This window comes from Catharus ustulatus, chromosome 18, assembly GCF_009819885.2.
Source record: "Catharus ustulatus isolate bCatUst1 chromosome 18, bCatUst1.pri.v2, whole genome shotgun sequence".
NCBI lineage: Eukaryota > Metazoa > Chordata > Aves > Passeriformes > Turdidae > Catharus > Catharus ustulatus.
The window spans coordinates 3053138-3071191 of NC_046238.1; the positions used below are offsets into that span (position 1 = coordinate 3053138).

The 18054-nt window shown below is 50.9% G+C and overlaps 2 protein-coding genes across 2 annotated transcripts in view; one reads left to right on the forward strand and one right to left on the reverse strand.

The window, feature by feature from the left end:
* Positions 1-10979, forward strand: part of SETD1B (SET domain containing 1B, histone lysine methyltransferase) — a 46728-nt gene extending 35749 nt beyond the window's left edge. Inside the window, exons 13-18 of the mRNA XM_033075756.1 lie at positions 1623-3170; positions 4428-4594; positions 4838-4969; positions 5073-5192; positions 5524-5661; positions 6308-10979. Coding sequence (XP_032931647.1) covers positions 1623-3170; positions 4428-4594; positions 4838-4969; positions 5073-5192; positions 5524-5661; positions 6308-6481 — 2279 coding nt within the window. The 3' untranslated portion in view covers positions 6482-10979. The remainder of the gene's footprint in view (positions 1-1622; positions 3171-4427; positions 4595-4837; positions 4970-5072; positions 5193-5523; positions 5662-6307) is intronic.
* Positions 10980-12389: 1410 nt separating this feature from the next.
* HPD (4-hydroxyphenylpyruvate dioxygenase) lies at positions 12390-17252 on the reverse strand. Its single transcript, XM_033075877.1, has 14 exons — positions 17181-17252; positions 16938-16964; positions 16205-16267; positions 15454-15558; positions 15270-15312; positions 15099-15181; positions 14876-14965; positions 14676-14779; positions 14456-14533; positions 14149-14311; positions 13748-13819; positions 13224-13346; positions 12972-13088; positions 12390-12887 (listed from the first exon to the last, which is right to left on the reverse strand). Exons 1-14 carry the CDS (start codon positions 17181-17183, stop codon positions 12777-12779), a joined length of 1182 nt encoding a protein of 393 aa, XP_032931768.1. The 5' UTR covers positions 17184-17252; the 3' UTR covers positions 12390-12776.
* Between the last annotated feature and the right edge of the window lie 802 nt (positions 17253-18054).

Genomic DNA, 18054 nt, shown 5'->3' on the forward strand with positions numbered 1-18054 from the left:
TTCCTTCCTAGTAAAGAGCTTTACATGAGCCATCTGCTACTAAAAATAGTGTGGTTCCTGTGTCCAGAATCTTGTCCTGGGGCAGTTTAGTTGGAGTCCTGCAGGGACTGAACAGTTGTCATCATCCAAGGGTGACTGATCAGGTGGTGTGGTGGCTGCAGCTCAAGATAGAAAAGCCATGGCTGCTAAAACAGAACAGAATGTCACTACTGGCTCTTTTTGGTTTTATTATCAAAGCAGTGTGTGACAGGGAAGCTGCATGGGCCAGGTGAGTGGAGTCTCAGAGTTATGTATGATTTCTAGTATTATTTGTGGGGGTTTTTGTCATCCACTCCTTTAAAATGAGTGATACTCATTTCCTTCTGGAAGAAGGAAATTGTCTTCAATCAATACAGAATTATATTTAACCCAAGGAAATTGGAAACCTTTCACTAGAGCAGGAGTGAGATGCATAAAACTTGAGTAGTTTGGCAATTGGGGGAAATCTAAAAGTTAAAATTGGAGCCAACAGGGAGGGCACATCTAGTGGGGCCTGCTGTGGAACCTTGGGCAGCACTGGTGTCTGAGGATGGGCAATGTTTTTTCATTTGGAGAGCTGGAAATCCAATCCCTGCACAGAGCATCACTCCTGGCCTGCTGCAAAATCTGAAAGTCACAAAGAGGCAAAATATTAAACTGGGCAGGCAAAGAACTGGTTTTGCACAAATCCTTTCTAGAACAGGTCAGTGTGCCTAAGGAACATAAATTTGGAGACACCTGCATTTGAGCAACATGACATGTGTGAGGAGCTTTACAGGTAAGCTGTGGGACCAAACTCAAACTGCAGCAGTGTTCTTGGGCAGCCCAGCTCTGTCATCCAGGAGTTGCAAGGCTCAGACCCTTCTCCAGCAGCCCTGGTTTGTTCAGGACAAACAGGGAATGCTTCCCTTCCAACTCTCCAGGCATTTTCACCTCCTTTCATTCTCCCACTTGAAAATGCTATTTTGAGCTGCCTAACAAGATTCACCATTTATTCCTTTTGGACCTGGCCCTAAGTGGGTAAATAAACTCCAGACAAATGAGGCTGCTGCAAGGAGAACAGCATATAAATTGCCTCATTGATACAATCTGAGTGTCTCCTCATCCATGACAAGGGCTCCCCGTTTCCTTCATGTGTTGTTCAGGAGTGTTCTGCTGTTCCCTCCACCACTCCCTCCTTGGAGAGCTGAGGGTGCTCCTTGGCCTGCAATTAGTTGAGTTCCCACATTAGAAAAGTTGATAGCTCTGGGCTCTGACAGCTCTCTTTTCCAAAGCCCTCACCCCACAATACACTCCTTCCTTTAATGTCTGTACAAGAGGTTGTCAGGGCTTTGGAAAGCAGAGAAACCTTCGTTCTGGTCTGTGTTGTAGCTAATCCTCAAATTAATAGTGTGGGTTTTTTATGGTCCATTAGGAAAGTGTGTGGTAGTGTCTAATTACTCTACACTCCGTGCCTCCAAAACGTAAAGCACTGGAGTTTTAAAGCCTCCCGGTGGAATTGAGCTGTTCTTTAATTGTGGCATCTCAAACATGTCTTTACTAGCAAGTGGCAAGTAACCAAGTGGAGGCAAAGCTCCTGATTCTCCTCTCTGTTCCCCTTTCAGAGGAAGAGCCCGAACCCACTTCCATGCTGGAGCCAGAGGTACCGGAAGGTCCAAAGCCTGAATCTCAAGATGAGGAGGTGACTCTCTGTATCTCTGCTCCAGTGGGAGGAGTCTTTGGAGAACCTCTGCCCAGCAAAAGCAGCTTCTTTGGCAAGTGTGAGGAGAGCAGCTTGGAAGGGCGGGTTAAAGCCAAGGCGGCGGCGGAGGAGGAGGAGCGGCTGCCCCGCACGCCGGGCCGGGAGGTGATGATCCACATGGACACTGAGGCTCTCCTGCTTCCAGCCCTCAAGGTGCCATCCTCCATGCTTCCCTTGCCATCCACTCCCGGCAAGGAGGAACCTTCAGTCCCTCCAGAGAAGTTCTCTGAACAATTAATGGTGACCAAAACGACCGTGGAAGAGGAGATTCCCAGGACTCCCGGGCGGGACATTTTGGCCAAGTCTTCGCACCCCCTTGCCAAGTCGCAGAGCACGGACACTGTTCCAGCCACGCCAGGAAGTGATGCTCCCCTTACAGGAAGCAGCTTGACCCTCAGTTCCCCTCAAGTCCCAGGGAGCCCCTTTTCCTACCCATCCCAATCTCCTGGCATTAACAGTGGCATTCCTCGGACTCCTGGGAGAGATTTCAATTTCACGCCTACTTTCCCAGAGGCTGGTGCTACCATTCCTTGCCTTCTTCCTGGCAAGAAACAGTCAGAGGATGAGCTAGAAGAGAAAACCTTTAAAGAGCCTCTTGGTGCTTCCCTTACAATCAGCATGAACAGTGTTCCTTCCCCTATCCCCTTTGCCAGCCCCCCACAAGCAGATTTCCACATGGACATGGGTTTGCCACCTGATGAGCCAATACCTGTAGCAGCCCTGCCGTGCATGCATGGAGATGGAAGAATGCCCATCGAGGAATGCAAGGCAGAAGTAAAACCTGGTTTGCTCTCCCCAGAAATACCCCCTGGGGCTTCTATTCTTCCTCCCCCACCACCACCTTCTGTTCTTCCCAAAAGGAGGCCGGGTCGGCCGAGGCGGTCCCCACCTTCTGTCCTCTCTCTGGATGTGTACCCAGGCAAAACCATAGAACCTCCTCCCATGCCAGTGGCCTTGGTGGAAGGTCCTGTGGGCAAAGAGGTGTTGAGTGGACATCCTGATGCCTACTATGGACTGAAAGACCCTGAAGCCGTCACCCTGGACTTCAGGAATGACGGCTTCCACGAGAAAATAGCAGCTGAGACAGTTGCAGAGAAACTGCCTTTCAAGGAGCTGGAGAACCAGTGGAACGAAGACTTGAAGGAAGAAGAAGCGAAGCCGAAGCGGCAGTGGCGGAGGCAGAAGAAACCATCCGAGGAGCTGCCTGTGATCCCTTCCCCCGAGTACTCCCCGCCCCGGCCGCAGTTCCGGCCGCGCTCCGAGTTCGAGGAGATGACGATTCTGTACGACATCTGGAACGGCGGCATCGACGACGAGGACATCAAGTTCATGTGCATCACCTACGACCGCTTGTTACAGCAGGACAACGGTATGGACTGGCTCAATGACACCCTCTGGGTTTTCCATCCTTATATCCTTTCTGGCTGTGCTGGCAGCACCAGGAGTTGGTGGGAGAAGCAGTTGCTGCAGGAATTGTGGTTGCTTGGATGAGCAGGGAGTTTTAGGCTGGTTTATTCTCTGAAGCTGCAGGACGAAAATACTGCAGAAGTGGCTGTTCTTGCTGCACGTTCAGTCTGGAGGTGCAGGGACAGTGTGTAGGTGCCTCTTCTGGCGAGGTTTCCTTCCTAGTTTGAGAAGCTTCTGTCTGCAATGTTACCAGACTTTTTTTCCAGCTTGTGGAATTTCTAGTCTGCACATACAGAGCTTTCACTCAGAGCTAAAACTTGCTGTAAAAATAATCTCACCATCTGTGCCCAAAACAATGAGTTAGTGCTTCTAGCAGCTTTAACTTGCTTTGGGTTTGAAATGTTGATAAAATCAGTGGTTTCTAAGTGGCACATCAGGGCTCTGTGTGTGTAGTGATCTCCAGAGCAGAGCTTAAAAGACTGTTCTAAAAACCTCAGAACTCTCCAGTACTGCTTTCAGGAAGGATGCACAGGTTTATGTGTTGAAGAAGACGAACACACCACCTTGTGTGTTGCTAGAGATTGTGTGAAGTTTAGATATCTTCATCCCTTGCTTCCTGCAAGACAGGAAAACAAAACCAAAAAAGCCCAAACCACCTAAAAAGAGTCAGTGACAACTAACAAAACCCCTAGTGAAAATAAATCTGTTTTCCTCTTGATAAGGATTATATTGTAACAGCAAAATTACACTCACTTTTTTAGCCACTTCAAATTCACCTTGGGTTCATCATGTGCCACACTGCATGACAAGTGTGAAAGAACCTGCAGGCTCACCTGCTTTGCAGCAAACCTTCAATACTCTGGTTTTGAGGCCACCACCTTTTGGTTTTTATGGTTTCTCTGCTTCAGTTTTCTGGTGGCAAGGATATGCTTTGCCTCACTGGGAGAATTTTTTGGGTCAGTCTCCATTGTTGTAACCTTCATGGCTGTGTTAGTGGGGTGAGCTGGCAGCAGTGCAGCTGCACTGTCCTTGCAGGAGCCAAAGCCCTGGAGGTGCCCTCAGACCTGAAGGTTTGTAAGGTGTGTCTGAAGGAGCTGATTTCCCAAAGCTGGCGAGAGCAGCATCTCCGTTTCAATGTTATTTTTTGCAACTCCACAAAACCTTCCTGATTTCCCAGGCTCCTGGTGTTAGCTCCATGCAACTCTAGCAAGTTTAGTCTGATCTCCACCTCTGGCTGTGTTGCTCCTTGACTTGTTGCCACCTACCAGCTTTTCTACCCCCAAGAAGAAGAAGCGGGATGACGGGATGCGGGAGCACGTGACGGGCTGCGCGCGAAGCGAAGGCTATTACAAAATTGATAAGAAGGACAAACTCAAATACCTCAACAATAGCCGAGCTTTTGCAGAGGAGCCTCCAGCTGACACACAGGTGAGGAATCCAGGAGTGCCAGGTGTGAATGGGGTTTGGTTTGACACTGTCACACACAGTGGGTGCTTCCTGCCTTTTGGCAAGGAGGGAGAGGAAGCTTTGGTGTCTCCTGATTGTCCTGGGGTTGTGTGAGGAGTGTTAATGTTTGATGTCAGCTGTGCTGTGGTGTTGTAGCACAGGGGGCTGCTCACAGGGAGCCTGCAGGGTGTTGGCTCAGCTTTGATCACCCATTTGTCCTCTCAGGGTATGAGCATCCCTGCCCAACCTCACGCTTCCACACGGGCTGGCTCCGAGAGGCGATCCGAGCAGCGCAGGCTCCTCTCCTCCTTCACTGGGAGCTGTGACAGTGACCTGCTCAAGTTCAACCAGCTCAAGGTACATCACCCCCTGCTGCACATTCTGGACCCAGAGACATCCTTTCCTGTTCTGTGCTGTGGCTAATTCAGGGTTGGGGTTTTGGGGTGTTTTCTTCGTGCAGTTCCGGAAGAAAAAACTAAAATTCTGCAAGAGCCACATTCACGACTGGGGCCTTTTTGCTATGGAGCCCATTGCAGCTGATGAGATGGTGATCGAGTACGTGGGTCAGAACATCAGGCAGGTGAGCTGTGGCTGAAATCTGAGCAAAAACCAGCCCTGCAAGAAGGAAGCCCTTGAGTATGACAGAGAGGGTTGGAGGCTCTGGGGACTGGGCAGAGGTTGGCACAAGGTTTGGAGGTACAAGGGTGGGAATTTCAACAACCCATGGGAAGTGAGCACTCAGGAGAATCCTCCTTGAGAAGCCCATCCTGAACTTGTGTGGTTCCAGTTAGGAGTGTGCTCTCTTGGGGTGATGGGGATCCTATCATGGCTGGCACGAGCAGAGCTCAGGGGAGCCTTGTGCAGGTGGCTGCTGCCAGCTGAGCTGTGCTGAGGCTGCCTGGTTCCTGCAGGTCATTGCTGACATGCGTGAGAAGCGCTACGAGGACGAGGGCATTGGCAGCAGTTACATGTTCAGAGTGGACCACGACACCATCATCGACGCCACCAAGTGTGGGAACTTCGCCAGGTTTATCAACCACAGCTGCAATGTGAGTATGGGCTTCTCCCTGCCATGGTCCCCTGACACACCTGGGGGTCCCTGCCAGCCCTGTTGGGGTGCTCAGGGGTGGCAGGGTTGTGATTAAATGTTAATGAGCCACAGCAGATCAGAGCAGGGTCTGTAGTGTAAAGAGGTTGGAGAGACCTGGGAAATGAAACGTGCAGGGAGACTGAGTGCACTCAAGAGCCCTCCTGACTGTCTTGGGGGACTCTGATAACAAATATTTCCTTAAAACATACCAAATTTCAGCTGTGGGAGCAGTCTCCTTCTTGTGTCTGCATGGGAAAATATCCCCTGCTGCTCCCCCTCTGCTCTGTGCTGCAGTCTGCACTCAGACCTGCCTGCCTGGCCAAACTGAAGCATTGGGCTTCTCTTCACCTGTGACAAATTTGATGGAGCATCATCCAGGCTCTTTTGCTCCACAAATGACCAGAATTTGGATATTTTGGAGCAGCACAAGGAGGGCTGCTCTATGTTTTGGCTTCACACCTCCCTCCCTAGGCTTGCCCTGAGTCCAGGCTCTGGAAGCCTGGCTGGTGTTGTCTCAGGAAAGGACTGCTCTATTTTATTTTATTTTGAAATAATTGTGTGGAGGCTGAGGACCTACATCATCACCTATTCTGTCACCCTTGCAGCCAAATTGTTATGCTAAAGTGATCACGGTGGAGTCTCAAAAGAAGATCGTTATCTACTCCAAGCAGCACATCAATGTGAACGAGGAAATTACCTACGACTACAAATTTCCAATTGAGGATGTAAAAATCCCGTGTCTCTGTGGCTCTGAGAACTGCAGGGGAACCCTGAACTGAACTCAAGGTTTCTCGTCACACTTGCACCTTCGGCCATGTCAAAACTGTGGTAACCAGGTGTGGTTGCACTTTGCCAAAAAAAAAAAAGAGGAAAAATAAAAAAAACAACAGAAAAAAAGGAAGAAAAAAAAATTAAAAGCAAAAAAATACTTACCAAAAAAAAAAAAAAAAAGAGGAAAAAGAGAAGAAAACCAAGCAAGTTTCGCACTTCTGCCAGGATGATGAGTGAAAGCAAAAAGCGCACACGCTCACCAGGACTGTTCATGTTTCAGGTGCTTCTTCCTTTTGAGATCCAACACGCACACAAAAAGGTGGCTACCTTTTGTGGCATGGTCTATCCAAACACTAGCTTCTCTGTTCAGTCCCTGCAGTAATGCTCCATAGTGGGATAATGGTACCTTTATTTTTTTTTAAATTGTTCTTATAAACCTTCATCTTTTCATAAATGCTGCTACCTTTTTCTCATCAGTTTTCGTTGGTTGGAAAAGACATTCAACGTTTAAATGTGAAGCAGAGACTGAAAATGCCATGTAGGGTTTGTTGGGAGCTTGATTGGCTGAAATTGCACAGATTTCTCAGAGTAAGCTGTAAATAAATGTAAGGTTGATGTTACAGAGCAAGCCAGAGGCTTGAGGGTGTGTGAATGGGTGTGTGCGTGTGCTTGGGGGTGTGTGTGTGTGGAGATGTGTCCACAGTGAGACCAGAGCTGAGCTGTCCTGCCTTTTCCTTAGGGATGAGCCTGAGCAAAGCCCCTCAGGCTGACCCTGGGGCTCAGTCAGGTCAGCCAGAGCTCAGCTCCCCTCCCTGGGCTCCCCTCTCGTTTTCTATGCCATGCTGGTCCATGGGGGATCAAAACCTCTGCAGCTGCAGGTGAGAAATCCTTGGATACTTCAGTCACTGGGAGAAGTGGAGTCAGCAGAGCAGCTGTGGCATCGTGTGGCCTTTGGGGATGCCCATTCCTTGGAGATGGGCTTGTCTTGCTTGCAGGAGAGGCTGGGGTTAAGTGCACAGCTCAGCCCCTGTTTGTGCTGTGGAAATCCTGCCCTGCCTTCAGGCAAGGACTATGGCCCACGTTTGCAGCAGGATTTTCTTCCTGTGCATGGGAAACAAGCTGATGTGTGACTTGTATTCATTTTTTCTCACTTTCATCTGCATTTTCCCTGCCCTTCCAGTGTTTTCCGTGGAGTATTTGCTCTGTCCTTGGATGTGGGAGATGCCTCCTGTGATAGGAGCAAGCTGTGCCCTGCTGCTCTCCTCCCTCTGTTACTCAGTAACTTGGCCTGGGGTGGTCCCATCCCTCCAGAAAATCCTGGTGAAAGTGTCCCTGAGAGCAATCCTGTCCCCCCCATCTAGAGCATGAAATGAATGCTTCTCTACATTTGGAAGGCGTGTTTTAAAATTATTTCTCGATATGTTTTGTCCTTGTAGATGTGCTGAGGTGAAGGTTGCAGTTCTTCAAGAGGTTCCATTTAAAAATGGGACAAAACACCAAAAACAAAAAGAGTTATTTGGATGAGATCTGGAAATGTTACACCAGCATTCAGGTATAGACAGGATCAGTTTTTCAATTTGCATTGAATTTCTCCTGCTTTGAAAGTAGAGATTAGTCATACTAAACCCTTTTTAATTGGCTTGTAAGGGGAAGTTGCAATGTCATTATGAAATGGGAAGATTATCTGCATAACTAAACACCTTTTCCCCACAGAACAAATTGCACAGCTGTATTCTTGTATTCTTTCCAAACCTCCACAAGCTGAGGTGACAGCCTTGCAAAAGAAATTCCTGGAAGTTTTTTCAGCTGTTCCATGGAATTGCCAGGCCTGCACTGCAGTGTGGAACCTGTCATGTAGATTAGACTCTGCCTCTGAATTTCTTCTCCAGACAAAAGGCCTGAGAGAGCAGGAACACACAGACTGCTGCAAGCTGCCTTAACACCACCTGTGTTTCTGTCTGGGGGTGAGCAAATTGTCTCTGAGATTGGACAGTCCATGCTCCATCTCTGCTTTTGTTTCAGTTCAGTTTTGTTCTTTCTTCTCCTTCTTCATAAATCTCTCCAGCACCTGGGTGTTGGTGACCCAGAACCTAAAATTGTGAGAAGCACAAGATTCTGTCACTGAATGTTGGTTGGAACTGCAGTGATGGCATTTGGGAGTTAAACCAGCTGCTCAGTTTAGTTGTTGTTTTTTTTAATGAGATTCAATGTGTTGGCATCTCCACAGCTTGGCCTTTGAAGGCTTTGGAAATGCATGGAAGTTTCCTGTGTGTCAGAACTGATCCCTGTCCTTGGCCTTCTCCCTCTCTGCTCCATCTGACCAGTGCATTCATGGTGGATTTGTGGCCCAGCCCTGCTGGCACTTCTGTTTCCCAGCATATCTGTGTGCTCTGGATGGGATCAGCCCTGCAGTTTGCCTTAATCCTTGCTGAGGAAGGTGGGGAGGAAGGTCACTGTCACCTTCAGGTCCTGTGTGGTTTTGGGAGCACCTGAGGGATTTGGGTGCCCAAGACCAGGAGCACCTGAATCACTTGGGTACTTCTGACACTGCCTGTAATTCATCCCCTTTTAGGACCCCAGACAAATCATGTGAGTTTTTAGAAGAGCTGAGCTCCCAATAGTTCCCAGGAAGAAACAGAGCTGTTGAAGCCCCAGCACTTCTGAAAAGTCAGGTTGGGTCTGATCTCAAAGCCAAACCTGAGGCTTCTGTTTCTTTCCCCACAACCCTTGGCTTGCAGAGCCCTGCCTGGGAGATGTTTCACCCTGGGCTGGGGAGCTGCCTGACCTCAAAACAAATCATTTTATGGTGAGGACTCCCAAATCTGCTGCAGTGATTTCTGGGGGTGCCCTGTCCCTGCCAGCCCCAGGGGAGCCCTGCAGCCTCAGGTGTGTTTTGGAGATGCCTCAAATCCTTTGCTCTGCACTTGGCAGGGGATGGGATGAGAGGAGGGCAGGAGCTGTGTGGGTCACACTCAGCACAGAGTCCCTGGCACCCCATGGAAACAGAGACAGGGATGGAGGGGAACCTCACCAGCACGAGGTGCTTTCATCCACTGAAAAGTCATCCCCAAATTTATTGCCACTTCCATTTGAGCCTAAAGAAAAAGAAAGCCTAAAAAAAAAAAGAGACATTTTCAGTGCTCCCTGCAAAATTCCATCTTGCTGGGGGGAATGACCAAGAGAACAGAGCAAAATTCTGGAAATAGAATTGAAGTTTGGTTTGCAGCTGTGGGAGGTCAGGGTGCAGGTGCCTCTGTGCTGGCACCCACAGGATCTGTGTGGTTCCATCTCTCTGCAGTCCCAGAGTGGGACTCTGGGGGGTCCAGGAGGGGATGGGGCTCACCCTGCAGGTGTTGATGTTGTACAGAGCAGCTTATTTCTACAAGGAAATTAAAAACAACCATCATTTTTAAACTCCAACAAATTACACAGTAGTTTCAGTTCTGGTTTTTGTGACCTTTTTCAGGGATCATTTCAGTGCATTTCTGTACAAAATAAAAATTTAAGGAAAAAAATGGATTTTGAAGTATAAAAAAAATGCATCTTCTGTACATAGGCGAACTCAAGAATCTTCTCTTCAAACACTGTTTCTTGTAGAAACATGTCAAAATTTTTTTGCTGATTTCTTTGTACTTCAAGAGCATGTAAATAGTTTATTAAAAGTGACTATTGTAATTTGGAGTTCTTTTTAAACAGATTCCAGCTCTAAATAATGTCAAGATGGGGAGGAAGAAGGACTGAGTATAGCAAAGGAGCTGGTGGCATTTACAGCTTGTGTCAAGCTTTGTATAATGTAAATTCTGTATAAATATGGGGTTTTTTTTGTCAAATAAATAGATTAAATTAGAAGCATTAAGAAAGTGAAGACAAAAAATTGCCAAGTCAAGGCTTCTTCTTTCCCCCCCTCCCTCAGTCTGAAACCTATTGTGCAAAATCTATTTATTTCAAGCGAGGAAAAGTGTACAGTCTAATAGACACCCTAAAATGTATTTAAGCGAATTTGCAACTGGATTTTTTCAGTTTAATATTTGTTTTGTTTTTATGAGTTTCCTCCTTAATTGCCACTGTAGGATTTGTCCAAATGAAAAGAAACACATCAAGGACACTCTGGAAGAATGGGGCAGGTTGGAAGCAAAGTGGAAGAACACCCAGCTCCAAATTCTTGCAGTTTTCTGGTTTTAATTCCCAGTGTGGAAATCAAGGGCCTCCTTTAAAAGTAGGCAGGTCAAATCATTTGCAATAAATTAAAAAAATTTTTTTTTCCTAAGTTCCTTTACAAAAAAGAACAATTCTGCTTTGAAGATTTAGGATTTCTGCTTTTTCTTTTGTTAAGCAAATTTATAAATTTAGGGATGTTTTGTGCATATAGAATCTGTCACCAGTATGTATCTTGTTTTGAAGAAAGTGTTTTTGTTGTGGATGTGTCATGCTGTATATATTTGTTCATATTTTTGTGAATTGAATACTATGTACCATTGTATTATAGTAACTTTTATAAAGCAAACCATAAATATACTGACTTTTCTTACAGAAAAATTATGTTGTGCTTAATATATTACCAGGGCAGCTTTTTGCTCTCAGACCTGTGCTGGGAGCTGTGAGAGCTCAAGGAGGCAGATGCAGAGCAAGAACAGTGTGAAGAACTGATTTTCAGCAAAACTGAAAATATTAATTCTGGTGAGCAGGAAATGAATTTAAGCAACATCACATTGCATGAAAGAAATTTGTGAGTGATTTAGACTATAAAATTTCAGAAATGTCTCAGTATGAAGAGTCTTGAGAGCGCTGGAGAGCTGAAGCAGAGCTCTCCTGACAGTGAACCAGGAATCCCAAACATGTCCAACCTCTGCAGGTGAGGGGTCCCTGCTCCTGCAGTTCTGCCCTGGATTGCTCTGAGTTCATATCCTTTTTAAAATTTATTTATTTTTAATTTTATGGAGGCTGAAGCCCTGAACCACCAGGTGAGGTGTCAGTGATGAGTGAGGCTGTTGTGGCTCTTTGCTTTCCTTCTTTTTAAATCACTTTATTCAAATTGCCAGGAGTTGGACTTGGATGATCCTCGTGGGTCCCTGTCAGGACATTCTGTGTTTGTGTGAAATCTGGATCAGTTCTGCTCCCTGGGATGCAGAGAAGGGGGAGCTGGGGGAGCTGCTCAGGTTTGTCCCATGTTCCCACCCCAGTGGGGGTCACAGTGGCCTCTCTGAGCTTTTATTTAATACCTGGAGCAGGGACAGTGGAATGGCTGATGGAGGAGGAGGAGGAAGGGACAGGACAGAGGCTGCAGGAGATTTCCCAGTTCAGCTCCTGCTTTGCTCAGGTGAGCCCAGGGCAGGGCTGCAGGACAGCCACAGCTCAGGGGCTCAGCAGGGCTTGGGGTCTGGGAGCTCCCATGATAGGAACTGGGAACAGGGGGCTGTGCAGCAAGGGGATACCCCAGGGTGTCCCTCAGCAGCTGGGCTGAGGGTTGTGACAGGGAGTGCTGGATCTGCAGCCCCTGGGAACACAGGGACTCCCCAGGCACTCAGGGGACACGGGGCAGAAAAGGGATTTATTGTGCTGGGGAGGAGTTCCCTGTGCTAAGGACAGTGACAACACCAGAGCAACACCCAGAGGGGACTTTGCACATGCAGCCAGGAGCTGAGCCAAGGAATTGCTGCCAATGCCAGCAATTACTGCTTGGAACATGGCAAAATCCCCAACCCATCATTAATGCAGGAATTTCCAGGTATCAGAGCAAGGCTGTGTTGCCTTGGGAAGGCTGAAATATGTAAATACAATTAATTCTCATTCCAGAGTGTTGGAGCTACCCTAAAACCATGTTTATTCTCAGCAAATTCAAAGTCAAGATTGAGTCTAAAAGCAATTAAACCAAAATCTTACAAAAGGAGACGCACAGAGAGGCGAACGCCTCCGTGCTTTCGCAGCTTCCCGTGGAGCTAAAATTAAAACTTTGGGGAGACTAAATTTGAGCACTCCCAGCTGTTTCTTCTGTCTTCCTCTGTAGCTGCATGTCTTTGGCACATGCCTTAAATCTGCCCTTTGTTAGGAATTCCGTGGTTTGGATCAGATCAAGCTGCTTTTTGAGAGTGTGTTTTCCATTTCCCATTTCCCAGGAAGTCACTGAAGGGCAGTGCCAGGGCTGGACTGGGGGAGGTGTTGGGTCCTTTTGCATTGTCCAACTTGGCAGTGGCTTCCCTGGGTTTGTGGTACTCAACTCTGGGCTATTTACCAAAACATCAGCTGTTTCCCAGTTCATTTGGGATTCAGCTCCTTAGGGATGAGGGTGGCACCTCCTGCCATCCTCTACATCCTCCTGCTCTCCCCGTTGGGCTCCAGGACAGTCAGGTTTCCTCTGGCATCCTGGTCCATTTCTATGGCTTCAAACAGAGACTTGAAGTTGCCAGCCCCAAAGCCCTGTGGAGACAGCAATGTTACAGAGCAGGGATTGGTGGCCCTGGGGGCTCATGGCCAGGATCAGCAGGAGATCCTCAAACCAACCTGGTGGTTGTGCCTCTGGATCACCTCCAGAAAGACCGTGGGTCTGTCTTGAACTGGTTTGGTGAAGATCTGGAGCAAGTAGCCTTTTTCATCAAAATCCACCAGGATTTTCAGTTCCTGGAGAAAAGAAATGAGGTGACAGCTCCAAGACCCAGAGAGGAGCAAGTGGAGCTCTCTGTGTCACTCACATCCCTGCAGAGCCCTTGGGGGAGCTGCTGCAGCCCTGGGCAGCCTCGTCCCTGTGTGACTCACCGCCAGCTTGTCAATGTTCTCCTTCACTTTGATTTTGGCAGTTTTGAGCCTCTCCCGCAGCACCTGGTAGTAGCTGGAGGGCACATCCATGAACTGCATGCCCCTCTGCTTCAGGTTGGTGATCTGCAAGGCAGAGGAGACTCAGCAGGGCTCAGTTTGGGAGGGGTTTGTGCCAGGAGCATTTCCTGGGATGGGCAGTGTTGGGACATGGATGCTTTCCATGCATTGGACATCTCCAAGCACGAGAACCTGGCTCATCATTTCACTTTGGCACCAGGAATGGGCAGGCCCAAGATGCCCTCCCCAGGCACTGCAGAGAGTTCTGCAGGTCCCTTTGCAGTGACTGCCTGAGCAGTTAATCCTGGTTGTAAAACAACCACAGCACAAAGCCCTTGTGCTCTGTGTCCTTGTACCCTGACAGGGTCATGGTCCACCCTGTGATGAGCACCGTGCCCAGAGCCAGGGCAGGGGGGTGGTCTCAGGGCAGGGGGTCCCAGGGCAGGGGGTCCCAGGGCTGCACTCACAGCTGAGATGATGTCGGAGGTGTTCAGTGCAATGTGCTGGACTCCGGCCCCTCCGTAGTAATCGATGTATTCCTGCAGGGAAAAGATGTCACCATGGCAGTGACAGCACAGCTACAGCTGTGAAGGATTGGTGTGGGCTCATAAATAAGCAGGCAAGATCAGCCCAGGGACACCATGGAATGACAAAGACACTGTTGATGAGATGAGGGTAAACTGGCTCTGCCCAGCAGCTCCCCTGGGGTTTGGCAGACCCAAGCAGAGCCAGGATTGCTTTCTAGCAGCCACTTCAGCACAGCAGGCCTGCTCTGCCTCCAAATCACTGACCCTTGGCCCCTTTTCCTTCACCAAAATCCCCTGGGGGTGGAGGCAGCCAGACAGCTCAACCACCAGCATCCACAGACCTGAATCTGGGATTTCTTCTTGCCAGGTGCTGGCTCATTGATGGGCATCTTGATGGTCTCCTCATAGTTGGTGACCACGATGGAGCGCAGGGCACTGAACTCGGTGTGCAGCTGCTTGTCATCCACTGACCAGAAGCGGTGGAAGAGCAGGTTCTTCTGGTACCTGCCCAGGCCACAAGGGGCACAGTCAAGCCCTTGCTCCATCCCCACAGTAAAGAAGCTCTGCTCTGGCTTCATCAGCCCCAGCCACCCCTGTCAGAAGCAGCAGAGCTCCATCCCACCTCCCACCAGGTCTCCCCACTCTTACCAGTCTGCCACTGGGACCATCTGGAGGTCAGGCTGGTTCCCCACAACGTGATCAACAAAGCTGAGCTTGGTGCTTGGTCTGTGGGGGGAAGCCAAGGGGGGCTCAGCCAGGCTCAGGGGTACCCACAGTGAGGAAGTGGGGACCTGTCCAGCTCCTGGGTGGGACATCCCACAGAACACGATGGCAAAGAGCCAGGCAGGACCCTCTGGGAAGTACTCACAGCTTGGGCAGCAGGGGGTCCTTGAAGAGGGGTGGGTGATACCCAGGGAGGAACAGGCCCTTGTAGTTGATATTTTCTATCAAGGTGTGGGTGGTGTCACCGTACTGTGAGGGGGGAAAGTGGTTGTGTTTGTTTGTGGGTACTCTCAGGTGCAGCCAGCCCCATGGCCCTGCCCTGCCCTGCCCTGCCCTGCCACTCACCGTCTGGATCACTGCAAACTTCACCTTCCCAAATTTGTCCTGCTCCACCCACGGCTCCTTCACCACCACAGCACCGCGCTCCTTGGCTTTCTGGGCAGAAGGAGAGAGATCCTGTCCTGCCACAGCTCCCCTGGGCCAGGGGGACACCAGGGGGACACATCCCCAGGCCCTGCCTGCCTCCCCCTTTGGGGGCTCTGTGGGAGGGGGTGGAGGGGCTGCCCACCTGCACGATGAAGTCACAGTCCTCCACTTCGAAGGCGACGTCCTTCACGCCGTCACCGTGCTTCACCAGGTGCTCCCCCATCTCTGCCCGGAGCAGGGGCAGCCACAGGCATCAGCACAAGTGCTTTGCTGTGCCAGGGCCATTTCCCACTCCATCCCCCCAAACACCTACCCTCGTTCCCTGGGTTCAGAGCGGATGAGAAAACAAACACGATCTGCCAAGGAAGAGGAGGACAGGTGAGGATGGAGCCTCTGAGGAGGGTGATGGTTTTCATGGTGGGTTTGGCAGCACCCTCGTGTCTGACACCACCTCACCATTCCCCTGTCAGTGGCACCTCTGCCAGGGGCTCCCTTACCTTGTCCTGCTTGACAGCATGTGACACCACCTCCCTGCTGCCAGTCTCCAGCCCCCGGTAGGCCAGCTCCTCGAAGCCCAGCTTGTTGCAGTAGTAGGATGCAGCCTGTGGGGAGGGAAGAGTCCCCCTGGCTGGAGCTGCAGTGCTGGTGGCCCACAGGCCATGGAGAGCAGCCACCACGGCAGGTGCAAGTCACACTTGCCCTGTGTGTGTGTGAGAACAGGCAGCAGCTTCTCTGCTTCCTCCAGCAGCCCAGGGGGAACAAACAGAGGCAAGAAAGGGCTGGGATTGAGGAAAAAGCCCAAAATGCTGCCTCCAGAGCTTTCTGTGAGGGCTGCCACAGAGCAGGACACATTCCTGCATGTCCCCTGCTCTGCAAGCTCGGGTGAAAAGCAGCTGGGTGTGAAGCAGAGGGGTGTGTAAGGGCAGCTGCCACCAGCCCATGCAGCCCTGCAGGCTGGTGCCACAGCTGAGCCCGGCCACGTGCGCTGGTTCAGCTCCCACGTCCCCGCTCACGCCCCCGGCACCGCCCCTCGCCTTGCGCAAGGGCCACCAAGGCCATCGGCCAGGGCCAGGCTCTGGGACAGCGGCACATCCCTGGCCAGGGATGAGCCAACACCCCCCTGGCAGCCAATGCCTGCAGCCAGCCTGGCCTGTGGGAGGTGTCCCCTGGCACAGGTGGCCCCTGGCACAGGTGGCCCCTGGCACAGGTGGCCCCTGACACTCGTGCCTGGCAGCCGCAGCCTCTCACCTGCTTGGCATTGCCGACCCAGAAGGTGATGGAGTGGAAGTGGATGAAGCGGCCTCGTTGGGGCTAAAAGGAAGGGAAAACAGGGCTGAAAGTGCTGCTGCTGCTGCCTTTCCTGCAGCTCAGCTCTGGAGCAGGGGGAAGCAGCTGTGACACTGAAAATGCATCTCCTGTAAATGCATCTGAATTAACTGGAACAGCCCCAAACGGGGATTTTCCAAAATGCTTCGCAGTCAAGTCCCACAGGATCCTGCAGTGCAGGTTGGAAGGAACAAAGCACTGACTGGCCTCGGCCCACAGCCACACTCCCAGTTCTCCCAGTGCTGTCCCAGCGAGCTGCCCCCTGCAAACCCTGCTGTGTTAAAGATTAATCCTTCCACAAAAGCTCTTACACAAGCACCAGTGCCAGGACAGATCCCCCTTTGCTCCGTTCCCCTCCACTGCCCACCCCGCACTGGAAACACTTTAAAAGTGAAAAAGGTGGCAAAAATTGCTGCATGGAATGAGGATTTCTGCTTAAAGTTTGGTTTGACTGGGAAATATCCATCATCTCCTGTTTGTCACTCTCCTCCCAAAGCAGAAATTTCAATGATTAATACTAATTTACAACGAGGATCTTGTGTGGTCCAGCCAGAGCAGTTTTACTCCTGATTTCAACAGGCAATCAAGGAATTGATACGATGTGCACTAACATGACCAATGTTTCACACCAGGCAGAGGAGGACACAACTCTTACCTTCTCTCCCTTGTCTGTGTAGGATGTCTGAAAGAGAATGAGAAAAGAGAGACATTAACGGGACAGGCAGGTACAGCCCCCAGGGAGCTGAATGCAAAGGTCAGGCTGTGAGGAACAGCTCTGCTGTGCCACTTCCAGCACAGCCACTGGAAAATCCCAGTTCGAGCAGAGCTTAAATCTCCCAAGGCGTCCGTGCCATGGAGTCCCGGATTTTCAAATTAATTCCCATCTGCTGCCCCTCACCATTTTTGTGTCCTGGCGATGTGACAGGAGCAAAGAGAGCTCGAGCACGGAGGGGTTCCAATATAACAGCGGGAGGGGAAGGCTCCTCCTCGGCCCCACCTTCTGCCCCCACCAACCCAGGGATGTGTTTGGCCTGGCCGGGAGCTGCCCCAGCCTGTCCCCGGGCAGGGTGGCGAGGGTGGCTGTGCAGCACGTGAGGCTCTGCGGAGGGGAGGGACCCTGCTGACCCCACACCCAAATCCCTGCCCCGTGGGTGCCGGGGTCACTGGGGGGTGGCGCAATTTGGGCAGCGCATCCCCCGCTGTCCTTGGGGACATCGACCCCGCCCTGGGGACATGTCATCCTGGCCAGCGCTGAGCCAGGACAGCCTGCAGAGCACAAACTCCACCTGACTGGGAGTGTGGGGAGTCTGAGCCAGCAGCAAGGCCGGGGAGGAGCACAGGGGGCTTTGGGGGTGCCAGTGGCACGGGGGACAGGATGGGGGGCTCGTGGTGGGGCTGTCCCCTGCTGCCACGCTCCCTGGGACACGGATGCCATGCAGCACCCGCCAAGTGTGCTGGGGCACAGACTGAAGAGGGCCAGCAGCAGGAACAGGTACACCACGGCTGTGTCACCCAGTGATGGCGACACCGCTGTGCCACTGCATGTCACCACCAGAGCTGTGTAACTCATGCTGGTGACACGGCTGTGCCACTCCATGTCACTATCAAAGCTGTCTAACTTCCTGATGGTGACACCGCTGTGCCACCCCATGCCAGCGCCACAGCAGTGAGCCGCAGTGCTGCTGAGGCAGCTGTGCCACCCCGTTATTGTCCCGCTGTGTCACCGCTGTGTCACCGCTGTGTCAGCCCCGGCGCAGCCCCGCTGGCCCCGC